General features: G+C 54.8%; 2 protein-coding genes across 2 annotated transcripts in view; one reads left to right on the forward strand and one right to left on the reverse strand.

The window, feature by feature from the left end:
• Positions 1-12,083, forward strand: part of R3HCC1 (R3H domain and coiled-coil containing 1) — an 18,933-nt gene extending 6,850 nt beyond the window's left edge. The window contains exons 4-11 of the mRNA XM_017549785.2: positions 2,942-3,091; positions 3,427-3,554; positions 3,919-4,056; positions 5,082-5,727; positions 6,593-6,765; positions 8,480-8,550; positions 10,620-10,715; positions 11,767-12,083. Of these exons, the coding sequence (XP_017405274.1) occupies positions 2,942-3,091; positions 3,427-3,554; positions 3,919-4,056; positions 5,082-5,727; positions 6,593-6,765; positions 8,480-8,550; positions 10,620-10,715; positions 11,767-11,897 (1,533 nt within the window). The 3' untranslated portion in view covers positions 11,898-12,083. The remainder of the gene's footprint in view (positions 1-2,941; positions 3,092-3,426; positions 3,555-3,918; positions 4,057-5,081; positions 5,728-6,592; positions 6,766-8,479; positions 8,551-10,619; positions 10,716-11,766) is intronic.
• An 877-nt stretch (positions 12,084-12,960) lies between these two features.
• LOXL2 (lysyl oxidase like 2) overlaps positions 12,961-17,441 on the reverse strand; it is a 92,960-nt gene continuing 88,479 nt past the window's right edge. The window contains exons 13-14 of the mRNA XM_017549740.2: positions 14,603-14,714; positions 12,961-13,892 (exon numbers count right to left, since the gene is read on the reverse strand). Of these exons, the coding sequence (XP_017405229.1) occupies positions 13,813-13,892; positions 14,603-14,714 (192 nt within the window). The 3' untranslated portion in view covers positions 12,961-13,812. The remainder of the gene's footprint in view (positions 13,893-14,602; positions 14,715-17,441) is intronic.

Genomic DNA, 17,441 nt, shown 5'->3' on the forward strand with positions numbered 1-17,441 from the left:
TCAGGCAATTCTCCTGCCTCAGCCTCCTGAGTAGCTGGGATTACAGGCACGCACCACCACGCCCAGCTAATTTTTTGTATTTTTAGTAGAGATGGGGTTTCACCTTGTTGGCCAGGATGGTCTCGATCTCTTGACCTCGTGATCCACCCGCCTCGGCCTCCCAAAGTGCTGGGATTACAGGCTTGAGCCACTGCGCCCGGCCGACTCTGGCCCTTTAAGAAGAGGTTAGAACTCTGGAGAGGTTGAGGTCTCCTAGGAACTGAGGGACAACAAAAGAGTCAGAGACTTGGGGGATGTGGTGGGGACCCTCCTGGCTGGGGTGGCACACACACAGGCCAATCAGGTAGAGCGGGAACTAGGGAGGATGACTCATCCCCCCCACCAGCCCCTGCAGCTCCGCTTTCCCTCTATCCTGCTTTCCCTCTCTAGTTCTGGCCCTTTTCTCCACCATCTCTTTCTCTACCCTTTCATCACTCCCACCGCCTTGGCTCCAGAATGGTCTTTACTTCTGGCTTACAGGAGTTTGTTAGTTGATTTTCTTGGGTTTTTAAGGTTAAAAAAAAAAAAAAATCACAGGTCTGGCGTGGTGTCTCATGCCTGTAATCCTGGCACTTTGGGAGGCTGAGGCGGGAGGATGTCTTGAGCCAGGAGTTCAAGACCAGCCCAGGCAGCATAGTGGGACTTCGTCTCTACAGAAAATACAAAAATTAGTCTGGTGTGGTGGCATGTGTCTGTAGTTCCAGCTACAGGAGGCAACAGGATGGCTTGAGGCCGGGAGTCCAGGTTACAGTGAACTATGATCATGCCACTGCACTCCAGGCTGGGTGACGGAGAGAGACCTCGTCTCAACAACAACAACGAAACCCCACAAACACCACGTGTATTCTGCAAATGAGAAGGTGATATCCTCAAATGTCTGAACTTTCTGTTTTTATGCCTTTTTGTCAATTTGCTTTTTTTGCTAGTACCTCTTAAAGGTAAACGCTAGAGGCATGGGTACATATCCTTGACTTGTCCTAAAGTGAATGTGCTTCTCCATTTAACCCTTTGTGGTGTGTTGATAATTTTATTTAGATCCTTAAATGAATTTGCATAGAGTTGTTCTAAATGGGAGTTGGGTAGAGAACATATAATAATGTTTTGCTTTTTGAATCCTTTTTTTTTTCTTTGAGACAGCGTTTCACTCTGTCACAAAGGCTGGAGTGCGGTGGTGCGATCTCGGCTCACTGCAACCTCCACCTCTCTGGTTCAAGCAATTCTCGTGCCTTAGCCTCCTGAGTAGCTGCCCAGGTGTTCACCATGTCGGCCAGGCTGGTCTTGAGCTCCTGACCTCAAGTGATCTTCCTGCCTCGGCTTCCCAAAGTGCTGCAATTACAGGCATGAGCCACCATGCCCGGAGTATTTTTGAATCCATTTTAATGTGTGTAATATAATTGAATTATCCTACCTCTGGTTTGTTTGAAACACTTTGGTGTTACTTCTATCACTGATTTTTTTTTTCTGGCCTCCTCTCCCTCCTCAGTTATATTTTTCTATATAGGCAGTGCTTCTTTCTTAACCAACTTCCATAACCTCTGGCAGTTATTTGGAAAAAATAGCATTTACTGACTTCACAGCTATATGCCTCTCCCCTCCCCCCACACGTTGAAATATACTCTGGGGTTATCCCAATTTATGGCGATAACAAAGTTGCTTTTGTTTTTACATTCTATAGCCCTCCTTTCAAGATTTATAATATTTGTATAACCTTTTGTTGCTCTGATTATTTAAATTAATTGAATGTTTTAAGTAAATGAATTATTCAGCACGAGGCCTCTTCTGCCAGGTTATACCAGCTTCTGAGTCATTTGTCTGGATTCATCTCTTGGTTGTGGGGATTGTGTCTTCCAGTGGCTTTCCAGAAAGGTACATGAATGTCAAAGCATGACTCAGAAATATTGTTTGTTTGTTTGTTTTGAGACAGAGTCTCGCTCTGGCGCCCAGGCTGGAGTGCAGTGGCGTGATCTGGGCTCACAGCAATCTCTGCCTCCAGGGTTCAAGCGATTCTTTTGCCTCAGCCTCCTGAATAGCTGTGACTACAGGTGGCTGCCACCACGCCCAGCTAATTTTTTTTTCCTTCCTTCCTTCCTTTCCTTCTTTCTTTTCTTTTCTTTCTCGACATGGAGTCTCCCTCTGTCCCCTAGGCTGGAGTGCAGTGGCACGATCTTGGCTAACTGCAACCTCCGCCTCCCCAGTTCAAGCGATTTTCCTGCCTTAGCCTCCTTCTTTCCCCCCGCTTTTTTTTAACAGTAGAAATTCTTCCCATCCTCTGTGCTGCTTTTGTTGCATCTACTCACCTTCGAATGGGAACCATTCTAGCCTCCCCTTCTGTTTGCACTCAAAGGTGTGGGTAGATTCTCTTCCCCGTTTATCTAGGAATCTAGATAACCTCCACCCATGACGGAGACATAGACACTGATACCTGTTTTCCTGTTTAACCTCTGAGTTTCCCAAAGAGGGTTTGGTAGAAATTAAATTCCTGGACAGCGTTCCTCTGGAGCTTGTTTCTACTGAATCTGTCTGAATTTGTTGAACCCCTCAAGAACACACCCAGCTCTAGAGAGGTGGGGACACGGCTTGCTCTCTGGGTTTTGGGTTAGTTCCTCCATTTCAGGGAGGTGCAGCCACTTTGTTGAAAAAGTTGGGCAGAACAAAAGTGTCTCTTGAACTTAATTGATCCTAGAAGACTGTGCCAACATTGAGGGGAAAAGAAAAGAGGCCGTCTTGGAATCAGACCCATCTTTGCTCCAAGTAAGACTCTGGAATGTAGTATCTGTGCAAGTTGGGTAAAATTATTTCACCTTTCTGGGGCTCGGTTTTGCCATCAATATGAAGGCTAGTCGTCTCGCTCTGGGAAAAGCGGTTTGTGTTAGTGGCAGGTGCGCCCCCTCCCAATAGGTAGCAAGAACACGCCCCTCCCGTTCCTGGCGCTACCTCCCCCCGGCCGCGCGATGGCGCTGCGTCCCCGCAGCGGCCGGGGCCTCTCTGGGGCGCTCGGGCGCGCAGGCCCGTGGGGACGCCAAGGGCTGCGGCCACGCGCGGAGAGGCTGCGGTGAGTGCGGCGGGACTGGGGTGCGATAGCCTCGGCCCCCGGGATGGGAAGGGGCAGCTGGGCCGCTTGGAGCACGCCCCTGTGATCCCTGAGAAGGAGCGCAGCTCAGGGTGCGGGGCCACCTTCAGCATCCGACGGCAGGCGGATGAGCCTTGGCAGCAGCCAGGAGACTGCTCCCCTAAGCCCGGACTTGCCGGGGGTCCCTGGCATCACTTCCCCGCAGCCGGGCCTTGGACCAGAGGGTTTCTAAGGCTCTTGCGGTGCCGGCTTTGCGGGGTCGCGGGTGATCCCGGGGTCTGTGCTCTGATCACCGGCCCTGCGCGTCTCCCCTACAGGCTCTCCCACCAGTCACCCTGGCCCTTCTCTGCTTGGACGGTGTCTTCCTCTCCTCAGCCGAAAATGACTTCGTCCACCGGATCCAGGAGGAGCTGGACCGCTTTCTGCTGCAGAAGGAACTGTCGAAGTAGGCTGGTGTTCGGGGCGAGGGTGCCCCCTTGCTGAGAAAGGCAGAGTTCCCAAGCCGCCTGTGTCCCCTCCCCCAGGTGGTGCCTGGCCGCTGGCTCTGACCTTGGCCTTTAGTCTCCATAACGCCAGCTGCCTCTGTAATTCTGAGCATCACCCGGAGACTGAAGGGGCCTGGCAAAGGGATGGGGATGGGCCCTGTGGGTCCCTGCGATCACCTCTCTCTATGCTCAGATCCTTTCAGTCCGCCTGGGACCCATGGGGCAGAAGGGAGCCCAGCGTATCTGGGAGTGGACCTGGTATGGGTCAGGCCCCAGGGTCTGGCCCTGGATCCCTGCTCAGCACTTATTCCTGTCCCTTCCCAGGGTTCTTCTTTTCCCTCCACTCTCCAGTCGCCTCCGGTACCTGATCCATAGAACAGCAGAGAATTTTGATCTCTTGAGCAGCTTCTCCGTTGGGGAGGGCTGGAAGAGGAGGACGGTCATCTGTCACCAAGACATCAGGTGTGTAGCCTCCCACCTTGGAGTGCCTGCAGCGGGGGGTATGTGGGTGGCTGGCCAGCTGGTCAGCCTTTGGAAGGGCAGGGCTGGGTGGAGCTAGGGCTGGGACCCCCGGCAGCTGCCATTCCTAGCTGCAGCCACTCAGCCAGTGCTGCTTTTTGCATCAACAGTGGGGCAGACATGCAGTTTGTGGAATTCACTTGGCAAAATCAGCTATATGGTTGGGCCAAAAGAGAGAAAGGAAAGAGAGAGAGAGATCTGTTTGAGGAGGGGAGGGGGGCCTCCCCAGCATTCCTCTCAGTTGGCTTGTGCCCTGCAGAGAGCAGAAAAGCCCCTGTTGGGCTTGGGTCCCCTCTGTTCCGATGTGCATCTCACAGTGGGCATCTTACTGCAATGACTGTGATGCTGGTGTTTGAAGTTACATGTTTTTCTGATAGCATCATTCCTAAATGCAAGCGCTTACCTCCCCTGGTGTGTAATTGAAGACAGACTGATCTCTAATTTGAATCACAGCACTAGAGGGTGAGCTGGCTGTGCTGGACTTGTTTAAAAGTGACAGCTCACGCCTGTAATCCCAGCACTTTGGAAGGCCGAAGCAGGTGGATCATGAGGTCAGGAGTTGAAGACCAGCCTGGCTAAGATGTTGAAACCCCACCTCTATTAAAAATACAAAAATTACTCAGGTGTGGTGGCAGGTGCCTATAATTCCAGCTACTCAGGAGGCTGAGGCAGGGAATTGCTTGAACCTGGGAGGCGGAGGTTGCAGTGAGCCGAGATCGCTCCACTGCACTCCAGTGCCTGGGTAATAGAGTGAGACTCTGTCTCAAAAAAAAAAAAAAAAAAAAAAAAAAAAAAAAGTGACAGCCCTCCACCATGATGTCTTCCTACGGGATTTTCGAAGTTATTTTGGCTGTGGTTTTCACCTAATGCTGAACTGAATGTCACTCCTGAATGACAGGTGGCTCCAGTAAATCATTTTCCTTTGGGCCCCTACACACTCTGATGACCTCCTCCCATTCCTGCTCCAGGGTACCCAGTTCAGATGGCCTCTCTGGCTCCTGCCGCCCTGCTGCCTCCTACCCCAGCAAGTACCACGGTCCTCGGCCCACCTCAAACCAAGGAGCAGCTGCAGGGCCCCGAGGTGCCCGGGCTGGCCGGTGGCATCGTGGACGCAAACCAGACCAGCCTTTGTATGTGCCCCGGGTGCTGCGCAGGCAGGAAGATGGGGCGCTGACCTCTACCTCGGGGCTCAAGGGAGAGGCCCAAGCTGGCAAGGACCCAGAAGAGCCTGGAGATGTTGGTGCTGGAGACCCCAACTCTGATCAGGGACTCCCTGTGCTGACGACTCAGGGAACAGAGGACCTAAAGGACCCAGGACAAAGGTGTGAGAATGAGCCGCTGCCTGACCCTCTTGGCCCTGAGCCCCCGGAGCCTGAGAGTCAGTCAGGGAAGGGAGATAGGGCGGAGACGGCCACACAACTTGAGTCCGGCCTGCAGCTGGACCTGGAAGAGGGGAAGGAGAGTCCACTGGAGAAGAGGCTGGTGGCAGAGGAGGAAGAGGACGAAGAGGAGATGGAAGAGGACGGCCCCAGCAGCTGCTCGGAGGACGATTACAGTGAGCTGCTGCAGGAGGTGATGAGGCTCTTGAGCCCGGAAAGGGAGGGCGGAGGTGAGGTGGGTGTGGCCGTGGGTGGATGGGGACCAAGGGTTATGGGTGGAGGGCAGGAGATGTGCAAGGGGAGGTAGGGCTGGGTGTTGGGTGACAGGGATTCCTTAGGGAACACAGGAGAGGAGGTGTAGATTTGGGCCCCAGCCCAGCCATCTAGGAGATGCTTGACCCTGGGCAAGTTATATTGTTTTGCTGAGTCAGTTTCCTCATCTGAAGATAAAACCAGATGATAATCAAGGCCTCACTGGGTCATGGAGGGGACTCTGTGTGACCAGATGGTAATACAGGCCTCACTGGGCTGTGGAGGGGACTGTGTACACATGCTTCGTCATGTGTTTTGGATGCCAGTCATGGAAATTACTCTTTAGCCTGAAGTTTTATCTTACAAATCTTGTTTCCTTGGAACCGTGTGTCTGCCCCTGAGACTGGCTGTGGGTTCTGGTGGGAGAGTGGCATCTTTTATCCCTATTTTATAAATAAAGAATGCCGACCACAGCCCTGCGAAGTATCAATCACATCACTAGTAGGGGAGGGAAAGGTCTTGGACTCGCCCAGCTCTGCCTCTGACTGACTTTGCAATTTTGGGGAGAAATTACTTAACTCTTGGGGCTTTGGTTTCCCCATCTCTAAAGCAGGTTTCTAGAATATAGTTCTCAGGATTCTCTGGAACGTTATGTGTGTCAGTGCCAGTCATTTAGTGGGGACTCCATACAAGTAAGCACCCTCCCCTAAAGCCCACGCTTCTTGACCTTCCAGCCCAGCCTGCCTGCTGCTGTTTCGCCCCGACTTTTGCCAGGTGGGCCCCTTCTCCCCACAGAGCTCTCAGCGCATGTCCAGGCTCCCCTTGCTAAAGGGTCCGGTCTCTCCTAGATCACAGACAACCTGACGAAGAAGGAGATTCAGATAGAGAAGATACACGTGGACACGTCCTGCTTTGTGGAGGAACTGCCTGGAGAGAAGGACCTGGCCCACGTGGTAGAGATCTATGACTTTGAACCAGCGCTCAAGACGGAGGACCTGCTGGCAACGTTTTCTGAGTTCCAGTGAGTGGTGGCGAGGGAGGTGCTGCCTTCAGAGAGGAGCTAAGACACCTGTTTGTAGTTGGGGGTGCTTGCCTGCCCCGCCCCCAGTGCCTAATCCTTCACAAAGAGAGAAGTGGGTGTGTGGCCTGGGTTCTGTATTCCTGGGCAGTTTACCCTGCCGGCCATCCCTGGGAAAGGGAGCTCTGATCTGTGGGCTGTAGACACACTCTGGAGGCCCTAGACCTGGGCTGATCCCCCTGCATGGCCACATGCCTGCCAGGACCCCACATGCCCTCCCTCAGTCTCGAGGGACGAGGCAGCCCACTCTCCTCCCCTTTCCTGCCTCCCAGCGGCTGCTCAGTGGGTCTCCAGCAGGCTGCGGGCCAGCTCCACGTGGGAACTGTTTGCAGGGTGCACTGAGCTGCCTGGTGGGGCAGAGTGGAGGTCGGGATGGTGGCCAGAGGCAGTACTGAGAGACAGGACTTCCCTCTTCCTCAGCTTCGCCACAGGCCCTTAGATCCTGGCTTTCTTTCTTTTTTCTTTTCCTTTTTATTCTTATTTCCCATCTTCCCTTCCCCTTCTTGGTTCCTGCCCAGTCTTGCTTTGTCTTTTTTTTTTTTTTTTTTTAAACGGAGTTTTGCTCTTGTTGCCCAGGCTGGAGTGCAGGGGCATGATCTCGGCTCACTGCAGCCTCTGCCTCAGCCTTCTGAGTAGCTGGGATTACAGGTGTGTGCCACCACACCTGGCTAGTTTTTTTTATTTTTAGTAGAGTCGGGGTTTCACCACCTTGGTCAGGCTGGTCTCAAACTTCTGACCTCGTGATCTGCCCGGCTTGGCCTCCCAAAGTGCTGGGATTACAGGCGTGAGCCACCCCACCTGGCCTCCTCTTCTCTTTTTTGAGACAGGATCTGCTCTTCCGCCCAGGCAAGAGTGCAGCGGTGCAATCGTAGCTCACTGCAGCCTCAACCTCTGACTCAAGTGATCCTTCCACCTTGGCCTCCCAAGCAGCTGGGACTACAGGCATGCACCACCGTGCCCGGCTCTGCCTAGGCCTTTAGAAACTCCTTTCTGCATGGCGCTCCTTGCTAACTCTGCTTCCCAAAAGCCTTGTCCTGTGCTCTGCCTGTGAGTGGGAGGAGAGCCGAAGGGGCGGCTAGGGGCAGCACATTCTGTTCTTCTGTTCTGTACCTTGATTATAGCCAGGCTGGGGCCCCGTGCCTTCCTCAGCTGGGTGGGGCCACAGTGCCTTAGGCCTCTCACAGGCTGCAGGGTAGCTGGCACTGTGGTGGCACTGTCCTGGGCAATAGGAAGAAAGCCCACAGGAGCATGTTGGGCCTGCTGGTTTGAGGTCCTATGCCTCTCCCCCACCTCGGAAACCCCTTTGGCCCCAGCCTCAGACCCCATGGCATTGGCCTGGCTGTGACAGGCCGGAGAGGAGCCTTTTCCTCCTTGGGTCATGCCGTATAAGCTCTTTGAGTCCTGGCTTCTTTAGTTCTAGAAGCTGGTGACCTGCCTGACATACTGGCAGGAGTGACGTTTGTCTTTCTGAAGCTGCCCATATGGGCTTCAGAGGAAGTTTGGTGCAAATGGTGGTCTCCGTCCCCAAGGAGATGGGCCGTTGCCTTAGGCTCACGGCATCTGTGGGCTGGAGGTCAGGGAGCGTGGCCGCAGGATTGGAAGAGGAGGAGTTTGACTGCTTGCTCTCCTGAATGTGCTGTCTCCTTTCTCCCCGCAGAGAGAAGGGGTTCAGGATTCAGTGGGTGGATGACACTCATGCACTCGGCATCTTTCCCTGCCTGGCCTCAGGTAAGGCACCCCCGGTGGGCCCGGCCCTCGCTCAGACCCCCACTGAGAGGGAGGATCTTGGTTCCCTGGGTGGAGGCCACCCATCTCCTGGGTGCAGGCTCAGCTGGGCCAGTGGCTCTTGGGGTTCTGTTCCCAGCCTAAAACACAGGGGGAGCTGGGCGGTCTGTGGCCCATAGTTATGTGTCTTCATGAAGAAGGTCTTCCTGTCGTGTTAGTGCTTTCTATGAAAAGGCATCAGATTCAGGTCACCTTTGCTGAGGAAGGACCATGGGCCAGCCCAGTGGATGTCCCTGTATTAAATGAAACCACAGGACAGCGCTGCTTTAATGGGCTAAAAGCATTCGAATTCTGGCAATTTCATATGGTTCAAATAGATACGTTCTTACTCGATTTTCACTTCAGCCTCAGGATGTAGGTCAGAGCCAAGCATGGTGGCCCACGCCTGTAATCCCAGCACTTTGGGAGGCTGAGGCAGGCAGATCACCTGAGATCGGGAGTTCGAGACCAGCCTGACCAACATGGAGAAACTGTCTCTACTAAAAATAGAAAATTAGCTGGGTATGGTGGCCCATGCCTGTAATCCCAGCCACTCAGGAGGTTGACACAGGAGAATCGCTTGAATCTGCGAGGCAGAGGTTGCGGTGAGCCGAGATTGTGCCACTGCACTCCAGCCTGGGCAACAAAAGCGAAACTCCATCTCAAAAAAAACAAACAAAAAAAGATGTGGTCAGGTTACTGCATTGTGCAGCTGGGGAGACCTGAGGCTCCCGGAGTGTGGGTGTGTACTCCAGGTTACACAGCCTCTCAGTGTCACAGCTGGGAGCGCCACGGCACCTCCCCATGACTCCGGTGCTCCACTTCCCCTCAGCCACTTGCCTGCATTGCCTTGCCACCCACTGTGCTTATGTTTGGTGTAATTTGTAGTTACCCTCACCACGCCCCCTTCACCGGGCTTCCCAGAAACAGCCTTCTGAACACCCAAGTTGTGGGCTGGGAGCGTTATTGCTGGTGGGGCCAGTCCTCAGGAGGGAGGGGGCAGTGTTTAGGGAGGGAACGGGGCAGCGTGGGGTCTCAAACCCCAGAGAGGGAGATTGCGGAAAGGAAGGCAGGGAGCGAGGCCAAGGGCGGCCCCGTGCTGTGATAGGAATGAGTTCTGGCTGAGGTTGGCCGTGGCATTTTGGTCTCCTCCACAGCTTATGGCGGGAGCAGGTTCCCTGGGCTCAGTTTCCTCTTCTGTCAAACAGTGGGCAGCTTGGACCTGAAGCCTCTCCCAGCTCTGCTCTGCTCTACTCTGTAAATAGCTGGGGTGCTGCAGGGCCAGGCGTGACTCGGGGCAGTGAATGCATGTTTCCTGAAGGGTCTTGAGTGGTGAAAGGGGGAGAGGCGCCGGGCGCGGTGGCTCACGCCTGTAATCCCAGCACTTTGGGAGGCCGAGGCGTGTGGATCATGAGGTCAGGAGATCGAGACCATCCTGGCCAACATGGTGAAACCCCGTCTCTCCTAAAAATACAAACATAAGCAGGGCATGGTGGCGTGTCCCTGTAGTCCCAGCTACTCAGGAGGCTGAGGCAGGAGAATCACTTGAATCTGGGAGGCAGCAGTTGCAGTGAGCTGAGATCTCACCACTGCACTCTAGCAAGACTCTGTCTCCAAAAAAAAAAAAAAAAAGAGGGGGAGAGGCTCTGTTGAGCCCTGGGGCTTGGGGAGCTGAGAGCCTGCCTCTTCTGATGTCAGAATCACAGCCTCACTGTGCTCCCCCTGACCAGCCTGGGGTAGGAGCGTCCTCTGAGTGCAGGTGTCCCTGTGCAGGCCTGTGGGGCTCTGGGGAATGAGGCAAGCAGGTGGCAGTCATCTCTTGCCCATCCAGGACGCTGTGCAGGCCTGTGGGGGCTCTGGGGAATGAGGCAAGCAGGTGGCAGTCATCTCTTGCCCATCCAGGGCAGTGTGGGAGCAGCCCTGCCCTGAACTTTGCACAGGTGCATGACATGGCTGCATAGGTTCAGGATGATAGGTGTACCTCGGTGTCCTGAGGAGGAGGGCATGGCTCCACATCTGCTTTCTCTCTGCAGCTGCTGAAGCCTTGACCCGGGAGTTCTCGGTGCTCAAGATCCGGCCTCTCACACAGGGAACCAAGCAGTCAAAGCTCAAAGCCTTGCAGAGGCCAAGTAAGGAAGCGATGTCCCTGGATGGGGAGGCTGTGCGTGTGTGCCTGGGTTGGGCAGGTCTTCCCCTCTGTTCATTCTTACCTCTTGATTTCTCTGCTTTTTGGGAGCCCTGGGCTGTAGTAGCCAGTGGGGCTGTGTTCCCCCTCCCTAGCAGGTCTGGGGGTGTCTAGGGCGGGGGTCTCCCTTGGGGAGTGGCATCTGCCAGCCACCATGCAGGGAGGCCTCCTGCTCACACCCTCTTCTGGGCACCATGCAGGGAAAACCTTGGTCTTTCTTCTGGAGGGCCCTGGACACCATATCCACAGGGCCGGGAAGGGCCTGGGCTTTGGGGTCCACTCTGGGTGTGATCCTGGCTCTGTCAGTTACTTCACTTGGCCTTGAGGAAGTCACTCAGTGTGTGAGTTGGTTTTTTCTGTAAAATAAGCAGACTGTGCAGGGTAGCCTGGAGGACTGAATGAGAGCATGGCATTCCTGCCTGGAGCTCTGAGGAGGGCACATAGAAGGTACCAGATAACCATTGGTGCTCCCTTTCCCCTCCTCCTTCCAGAAACCATGGTGGGAGATTTTAGACATGAGTTTTCCATGACTTCAAAGTAGCGACTAGTAAAACGGGCCTGCAAGACGTCTGCCGAGGCTGGCTGTGCTCTCACGGTTGGTTACGTAGACTACATGGTCCTGGGTTTCTTGGAACAATAAATATCCTGTCCATAGGTCTGTGAGCTCTGGGTGTCCTATCCTGACTTGACATTCCTCCCAAAGGACCCTAAAAAGCAGGGAGGTGTGCAGGATGAACCCATCAGCCCCCTGAGTGTAGACACGAGAAACAAGGGCATGGAGAGGTGACAGGTTTGGCTCAGCATCCCTTGGGGGACTGGGATCCCTAAGTGGGCCCCCCTCGTGAGCATTGGGCCATGCCACGGGCACACCTGGGCCCAGGCCCCACATATCACACGAGAGGCTGGCTCCGATGGCCTCTAATGGCTGCTGTATTGCTGGGGGAGAGGCAGCCACAGCCTTGTATTCACGTCCCCACCATGGGCTTTCCTTCTAGAACTCCTGCATCTGATGAAGGAGAGGCCACAGACAAATGTGACCGTGGCCCGGAGGCTGGTGGCCCGGGCCCTGGGACTTCAACATAAAAAGAAAGAGCGGCCCGCTGTCCAGGGTCCGCTGCCGCCCTGAGGCCTGGAGACTCAGCTGGCCTGGATCTGCACCCCTATGTAGCTGGCGCCCCAACACCATAAGCCTTCACAGATGCCAGAGCAGCCCCACGCCACCCTCAGGCTTCATCATGAGGCAAGGTGGGCTTTAGTTCAATTTAGTCCCAGAAATGGAGAAAAAATAAAAATTCACATTGTTCTAATGTGATTGCTTTGAAATGGGGTCTGCGGGGGACGCTAGGGGGTGCTGTTCCACCTTGCAGTGGAGGCCTGCAGCTGCTGAAGGAAGGTCACTGGAGGAGCCTGGCCGGGAGGATCCCCGCTAGGCCTGCAGGGCCTCTGTGCACAGCCTGCCTGGTTTTGGGCGCTGGGTTCACCTGCCGTGTAGCACCTGCCCACACTCCTTCAGCAGTTCACGTATCCAGCCTGCTGGCCTGTGCTGCGAGACGGTTCTGGGACCCCAGGGCTGGTCCTGGTGTTACTGGTCAGTGCCGGTTCTTGCAGAAGGAAACGTGAACAAAGCCAAGAGGTAAGATCCGAATGCACGCTGATGCCCTCATCGACTGTGGTTTGGGTGGCTGGTGCCAACGTGGTCCTACCTGCCCTCTGGTTTGCCGGGCCCTCGCATGCTATTGACACAAGGGGGAGCCCCTGTGTCTGGGTGAGTGGCTGGCTGGAACCAGCCTCCCCCACTGCCACCAGGAAGAGCTGGGAGCCCCTGTCCTGTGAAACAATGTCTTCCTCCTTTGAGAAGCTGCCTTGTGGCTGTCTAAATTTAGACTTTCCATCCGGCCCTAGCGCAACTCCTATACCTCCTGCATAGGAGCTCAAGAAAGGTTATGATTCCTGTTCTGTGGCTTTTTGCGGTCTCCTTGGACTGCTTCTCCCAGAGGGCAGGAGCTGCCCCTTTTAGACCCTATTGAAGGAGGCCCCTGGTGGCCACGCTGGGCTGGAGGGGATCTGGGGACCCATGTCCACTGCAGGGAAACCACAAATGTATCCGAAGCTCTGCTTCTGGCCACTGAACATAAGAAGCCCACTGCTCAGGACCCACGTGCTGTGGGTTAAAGGAAACATAGACACGCATCATAAATCTTTTATTCCAAGTTCAAGTATGTGTAAGTGTCTGTGATGACACATGGTGTTCGGTGAGCCTCCCTGTCACCCAGGACCCTGGTTATAGCACCGTTGAATCAAAAACCCACAGAATTGGAACAATAGGAAGATGAGTCACTTACACAGGTGGGCTGGTTTTTCCTTAGAGCTGTACTTCCAAAGGCCCAGATGTCCGATATTAAATACCACTAAATTTGTATTTCGAAAGTCTGTGAAAATATAATATAGTATCTTGAAAAATAAGGGGGACAGGTGGAGAGAGAAGCACCAAGTCCGGGCTCACCGAGTCAGACACCACGTGGCAGCATTATCTATGTGCCTATAGTAGACTAGAGTAGAGGGCGCTGGTTTCCTGGGCAGAGAGGTCTAGATATTCAAGTTTGTTGAAAATGACCTAAGAGGAGGAGAAATGGGATTCGGCCTGACCTTCTCTTGGGAGGTGATAAGACTGCATTTGTCCACGTGTCACTGGAGAAGAGTGTGGCCCCATTGTGTCTGTGGTGAGCCTGGTGGCTTGGATGGGACAAGCTGGTGACAACCTGTCTGTGGGCCTTGTCCTGGGCAAGGTTAGCTCTTGGTGCTGCTCCTGCAGCGCTGTGGACAAACTGCAGCCTCCAAGCCCTTCTCAGGCCCCAAGGGTCAGGCAGCAGCCCCTGGTGAATGACGGGAGCATCCCCTTCCTCCTGAGCTTGGACATGGCTGGATGGGGTGGGGGCCAGGCTGGGCGAGGGCACGTGGCGTTCATTCAGACTCACTTGTGGGGGAAGTCCCAGGGAAGATGTGGTGTGGCCTGAAGACAGGAGGTGACCACGCAGCCGCCTTTACTGCGGGGAGAGCTGGTTGTTTAAGAGCCCGCTGAAGTGCTCGAATTTCTTTTCTGTCTCTTCGCTGAAGGAACCGCCTGAGAGCGAGAATTGGGGAAACAGAGTGGGCACATGAGATGCTCAGGCCTTGCCTGACCCTGAGCTGGGGGAGTGGGCCTCAGGGGCTCTGCTGGGACCCCCTCTGTGCGACCTCACAAGCACAGGTCCCAGGTGCTGGCCATCTCTAGGGCTGGGGACACAGCAGGTGCTCTGTCAAAGTTGATTGAACGAGTAGATAAATATAGCGCCTTTAATTTTAACTTTGCCAAGAGTGAGGTCCATGACTATTCCTGCAGAGGAAAAAGCTCTGCCCTCCCTTTTTGTTCCCCAAATCACATCATCCAAGGAAAAGCCGTCTTTACTGGAGACTAGAAATAATGGTGGTTTGCCAGCTTCCAGCTTTTGACAGAAAAATCTGATAGGCAGCATCCACAAATTGCTGACGCCCACATTTTTGAGGTCACATGCAAAATGAGCCAGTGGCCTCCGCTCTAACCCTTAAATAGCCTTGGGGTCTGCGCTGGGCCAGACCGGGGCCTGTACCACCCTCTCTCTGTGGCTGGAGCTGGCTGTAAAAACTCAGTCTCCATCCAGGCCTGTGTGTCTGTGGCTTCCGTCCTGAATGTGGAAATGTGGTGCTGGCTGCATTCCCCAAGCTCTTTACCCAAATTAGGAAGCTGACTCTGGGTCCTTGAGAAAGTACGGCAGCTCCCGCATGCTTCCTGGAGCAGGGTGGCCCGGGCCTTACCTATGTGGCAGTTGTACATCCAGATACGGTGGCCGTCGTAGCGGCTCCTGCACTTCATGATGTTGTTGGAGTAATCGGATTCTGCAACCTCGTAGTTGGGGTTAATGACAACCTGGGGAGAATCAGGACAGAGGAGGCTGCTGGTTCCCTCTGCGGCCACCTCCACCCAGGCCTGGGGCTCTGCAAGACTGGTGACCTCAGGGAAGGGAAGCGTGGCAGATGCCGGGACCCAAGAGAGGGGTCTGTGGGTCCCAACAAAATCCTTGGGGCAGGACAGGGAGATCCCGCCCTCTGTCCATGTGAGTGTAACACACACCCCTCTCTGCAGAGTGGGCCTTCAGAAAGGGGTCACCCCCTCTTTGGAGTTCTGGGAGAGGCAAGAGTTGGGGTCTGGGGAGGCCCCAGAAGATGATGCTGAAGGGAAGCAGTAGGGTGCAGGAAGGACTGGGCAGTGTGGGGAGAGGGCTGCCTGGGCACTGGAGATGGGACACTCGTCACGGCCATGTGACTGTGGACACGGCCCTTCCTCTCTCTGTGAAGTGATGGGTGGGACGTGGGGATCCGTGTCCCTGTGTGCTCTGCTGGCCCAGGGCCGGGCTCTGGGGCTGCTGGAGAGGCTGCACCCTCTCCCCGTCCTTCCACCCCTTCCTCCCCTGCCTCCGCATCCCCACAGCTGCGGGGACGTTGCCCAGAGCAGCAGGAATAGGAAGGACAGATTCTGAGAGGGTATCTGTGAGGGGACAGCAAAGAGGAGGTTTGGGGTGAGGACCTGAAAAGAGAATGGCAGGTGGAGGGAGAAAAACCAACAGCAGTGAACAGAGGGGCAGAGGATCAGGTGACAGGCCTTGCCCCAAGGGTCCTGCCACATTTTTTGAAAGGGCTGTAGCCCACAGCAGTGAGGCAGGTACAAGCTGCTCATTCAGGAACATTCTCTAAATTTGGGGCCCCAGAAAGGCCTGAACATGACCCTTCAGCAGGCCGCCAGGCCTGCCCAAAGAGGTGCTGTGGGAAAGGGCAGCCAGCCTGGCAGCCAGCCCTGTGCTCGGGCCCAGCAGAGCTGTTCTGGGGCCTGCACTGGCCCAGCCGTGTCCTGCTGGGGCCCTGGCCCTTTAGCTGAGAAGGTGCAAGTCCCATTCTGCTGGGGCGGCTTGAGTTTTTTTTTTTTTTTTTTTTGAGACAGCATCTTGCTCTGTCGCCCAGGCTGGAGTGCAGTGGTGCAATTTAGGCCCAAATGCAATCTCTGCCTTCTGGATTTGAGCAATTTTCTGCCTCAGCCTCCCAAGCAGCTGGGACTACAGGTGTCTGCCTCCATGCCCGGCTAATTTTTGTATTTTTAGTAGAGACGGGATTTCACCATCTTGACCAGGCTGGTCTTAAACACCTGACCTTGTGATCCGCCCGCCTCAGCCTCCCAAAGTGCTGGGATTACAGGCGTGAAATCTACCCAACCATTCTAGCTGCCCCCTCGTCTCTGGCTCACGCATGGTATGGGGCAAGCACAGGTCCACATGCCAAGGCCTCTGGCTGTGCAGGCCAAGGCAGCGCTCTGGCCACCCAGGCGTCTCCACACTGCAGCTGTGAGGGCAGCACAGGCAGCAAGGGCCTGTGCTGGGGGCACGAGGGCCAGTGTGCCATGTGGGGTGGAGGTGGGGCTGGAAATCTGTGTTCCCCACTGTCGCTCTCCACTCATGTCTCATGAGGGCCTGCAGGAAGTGGCTGTAAGCCCCTGTGTGTCTAAGTGGATAAAGCAGGGGCCACCAGGAGCCAAGAGGCCCCTTCAGCCCCGCTTCTGAGCCCTGCACAGCCCCTCTGCATGGAAGGCTACTTCCTCCTCGCCCAGCCCCTCCTCCCATCCTTCACAGCACCACTGATGTCTGAAGTCAAGGCCAGCACTTGCGTCCCCTGAATCCCCAGGCTGGTGCTTGTAGTGCCTGAAGCTCAATGTCTACATTAAGGGGAATGTGTTTTTTGATTAATCAGAGGCGTTAACATGCTTCTAATGAGTCCATTTGCTAATTGTATCATTTAGGGGCTGGTAACACAAAACACAGAGCTCATGTGTCTGGGGTTGTGTGGCAATGAAATCAGGGCAGTGATGTCGCCCCTTCCTTGGGAGATTCAATGAAACAATGCATTCCCCAGGCTTAGATATTCAATGGATGGCATGGCCAGAATACAGGGAGATATACCCTCACCCAGCAAAGTGAGAGCAAACCTTAAACAAACCACAGGCAGTGTATACGTGCACATGGCCACAGCTATTCATCTTTTAAAATAAATAACCCTCTGGCTAGGCCTCTCCAAGTCTGTGGTTCTGGGCTTGTGGGTGGAAAAGTGCTTGGCTGTCTGCTTTCCAGCCTCTGAAACTGCCCAGGAATCCTCTGAAAGCCCCTCTGTGGTCACTTCTCTGAAGGTGTTTCTTCAGAGGCCTGTCTGTCGGTGGGGACCGTGTGCCAGTCCCTGGGCTGGCTGAATGCCCCCTCAGGAAAGCTTTCAAGGTGGAATGCCACATTTCTGCACATGTACCTTGCTGCCCAAGAGGGCAAGCTGGAAAATGAGAGGGGTGGGGAACGTGGGAGACAGTGAGAGGGTGGGATAAAGCTCCTGCAGGGGCCGTGGACCCATGCACCGGGAGACATTAGGGGCACAACACCCGTGTCTTCCCCAGTTAGAGCCCTGGCCAGAACATGCAGCTGTTTTCAGGAAGGTGGGAAGCCAAGGCCCCCTGGCTCCTCCTCAGGGCTGGCCTTCTGCCCAGGCAGGGTATGTGGAAACAAACCCTGGGAATTCCTCTGACAAAGAAGGCATCCGGCCAGGCTGTCTCTCCTGTTCAATATTT

The sequence above is a fragment of the Cebus imitator genome, unplaced genomic scaffold (genome assembly GCF_001604975.1).
Source record: "Cebus imitator isolate Cc_AM_T3 unplaced genomic scaffold, Cebus_imitator-1.0 Scaffold221, whole genome shotgun sequence".
Lineage (NCBI taxonomy): Eukaryota > Metazoa > Chordata > Mammalia > Primates > Cebidae > Cebus > Cebus imitator.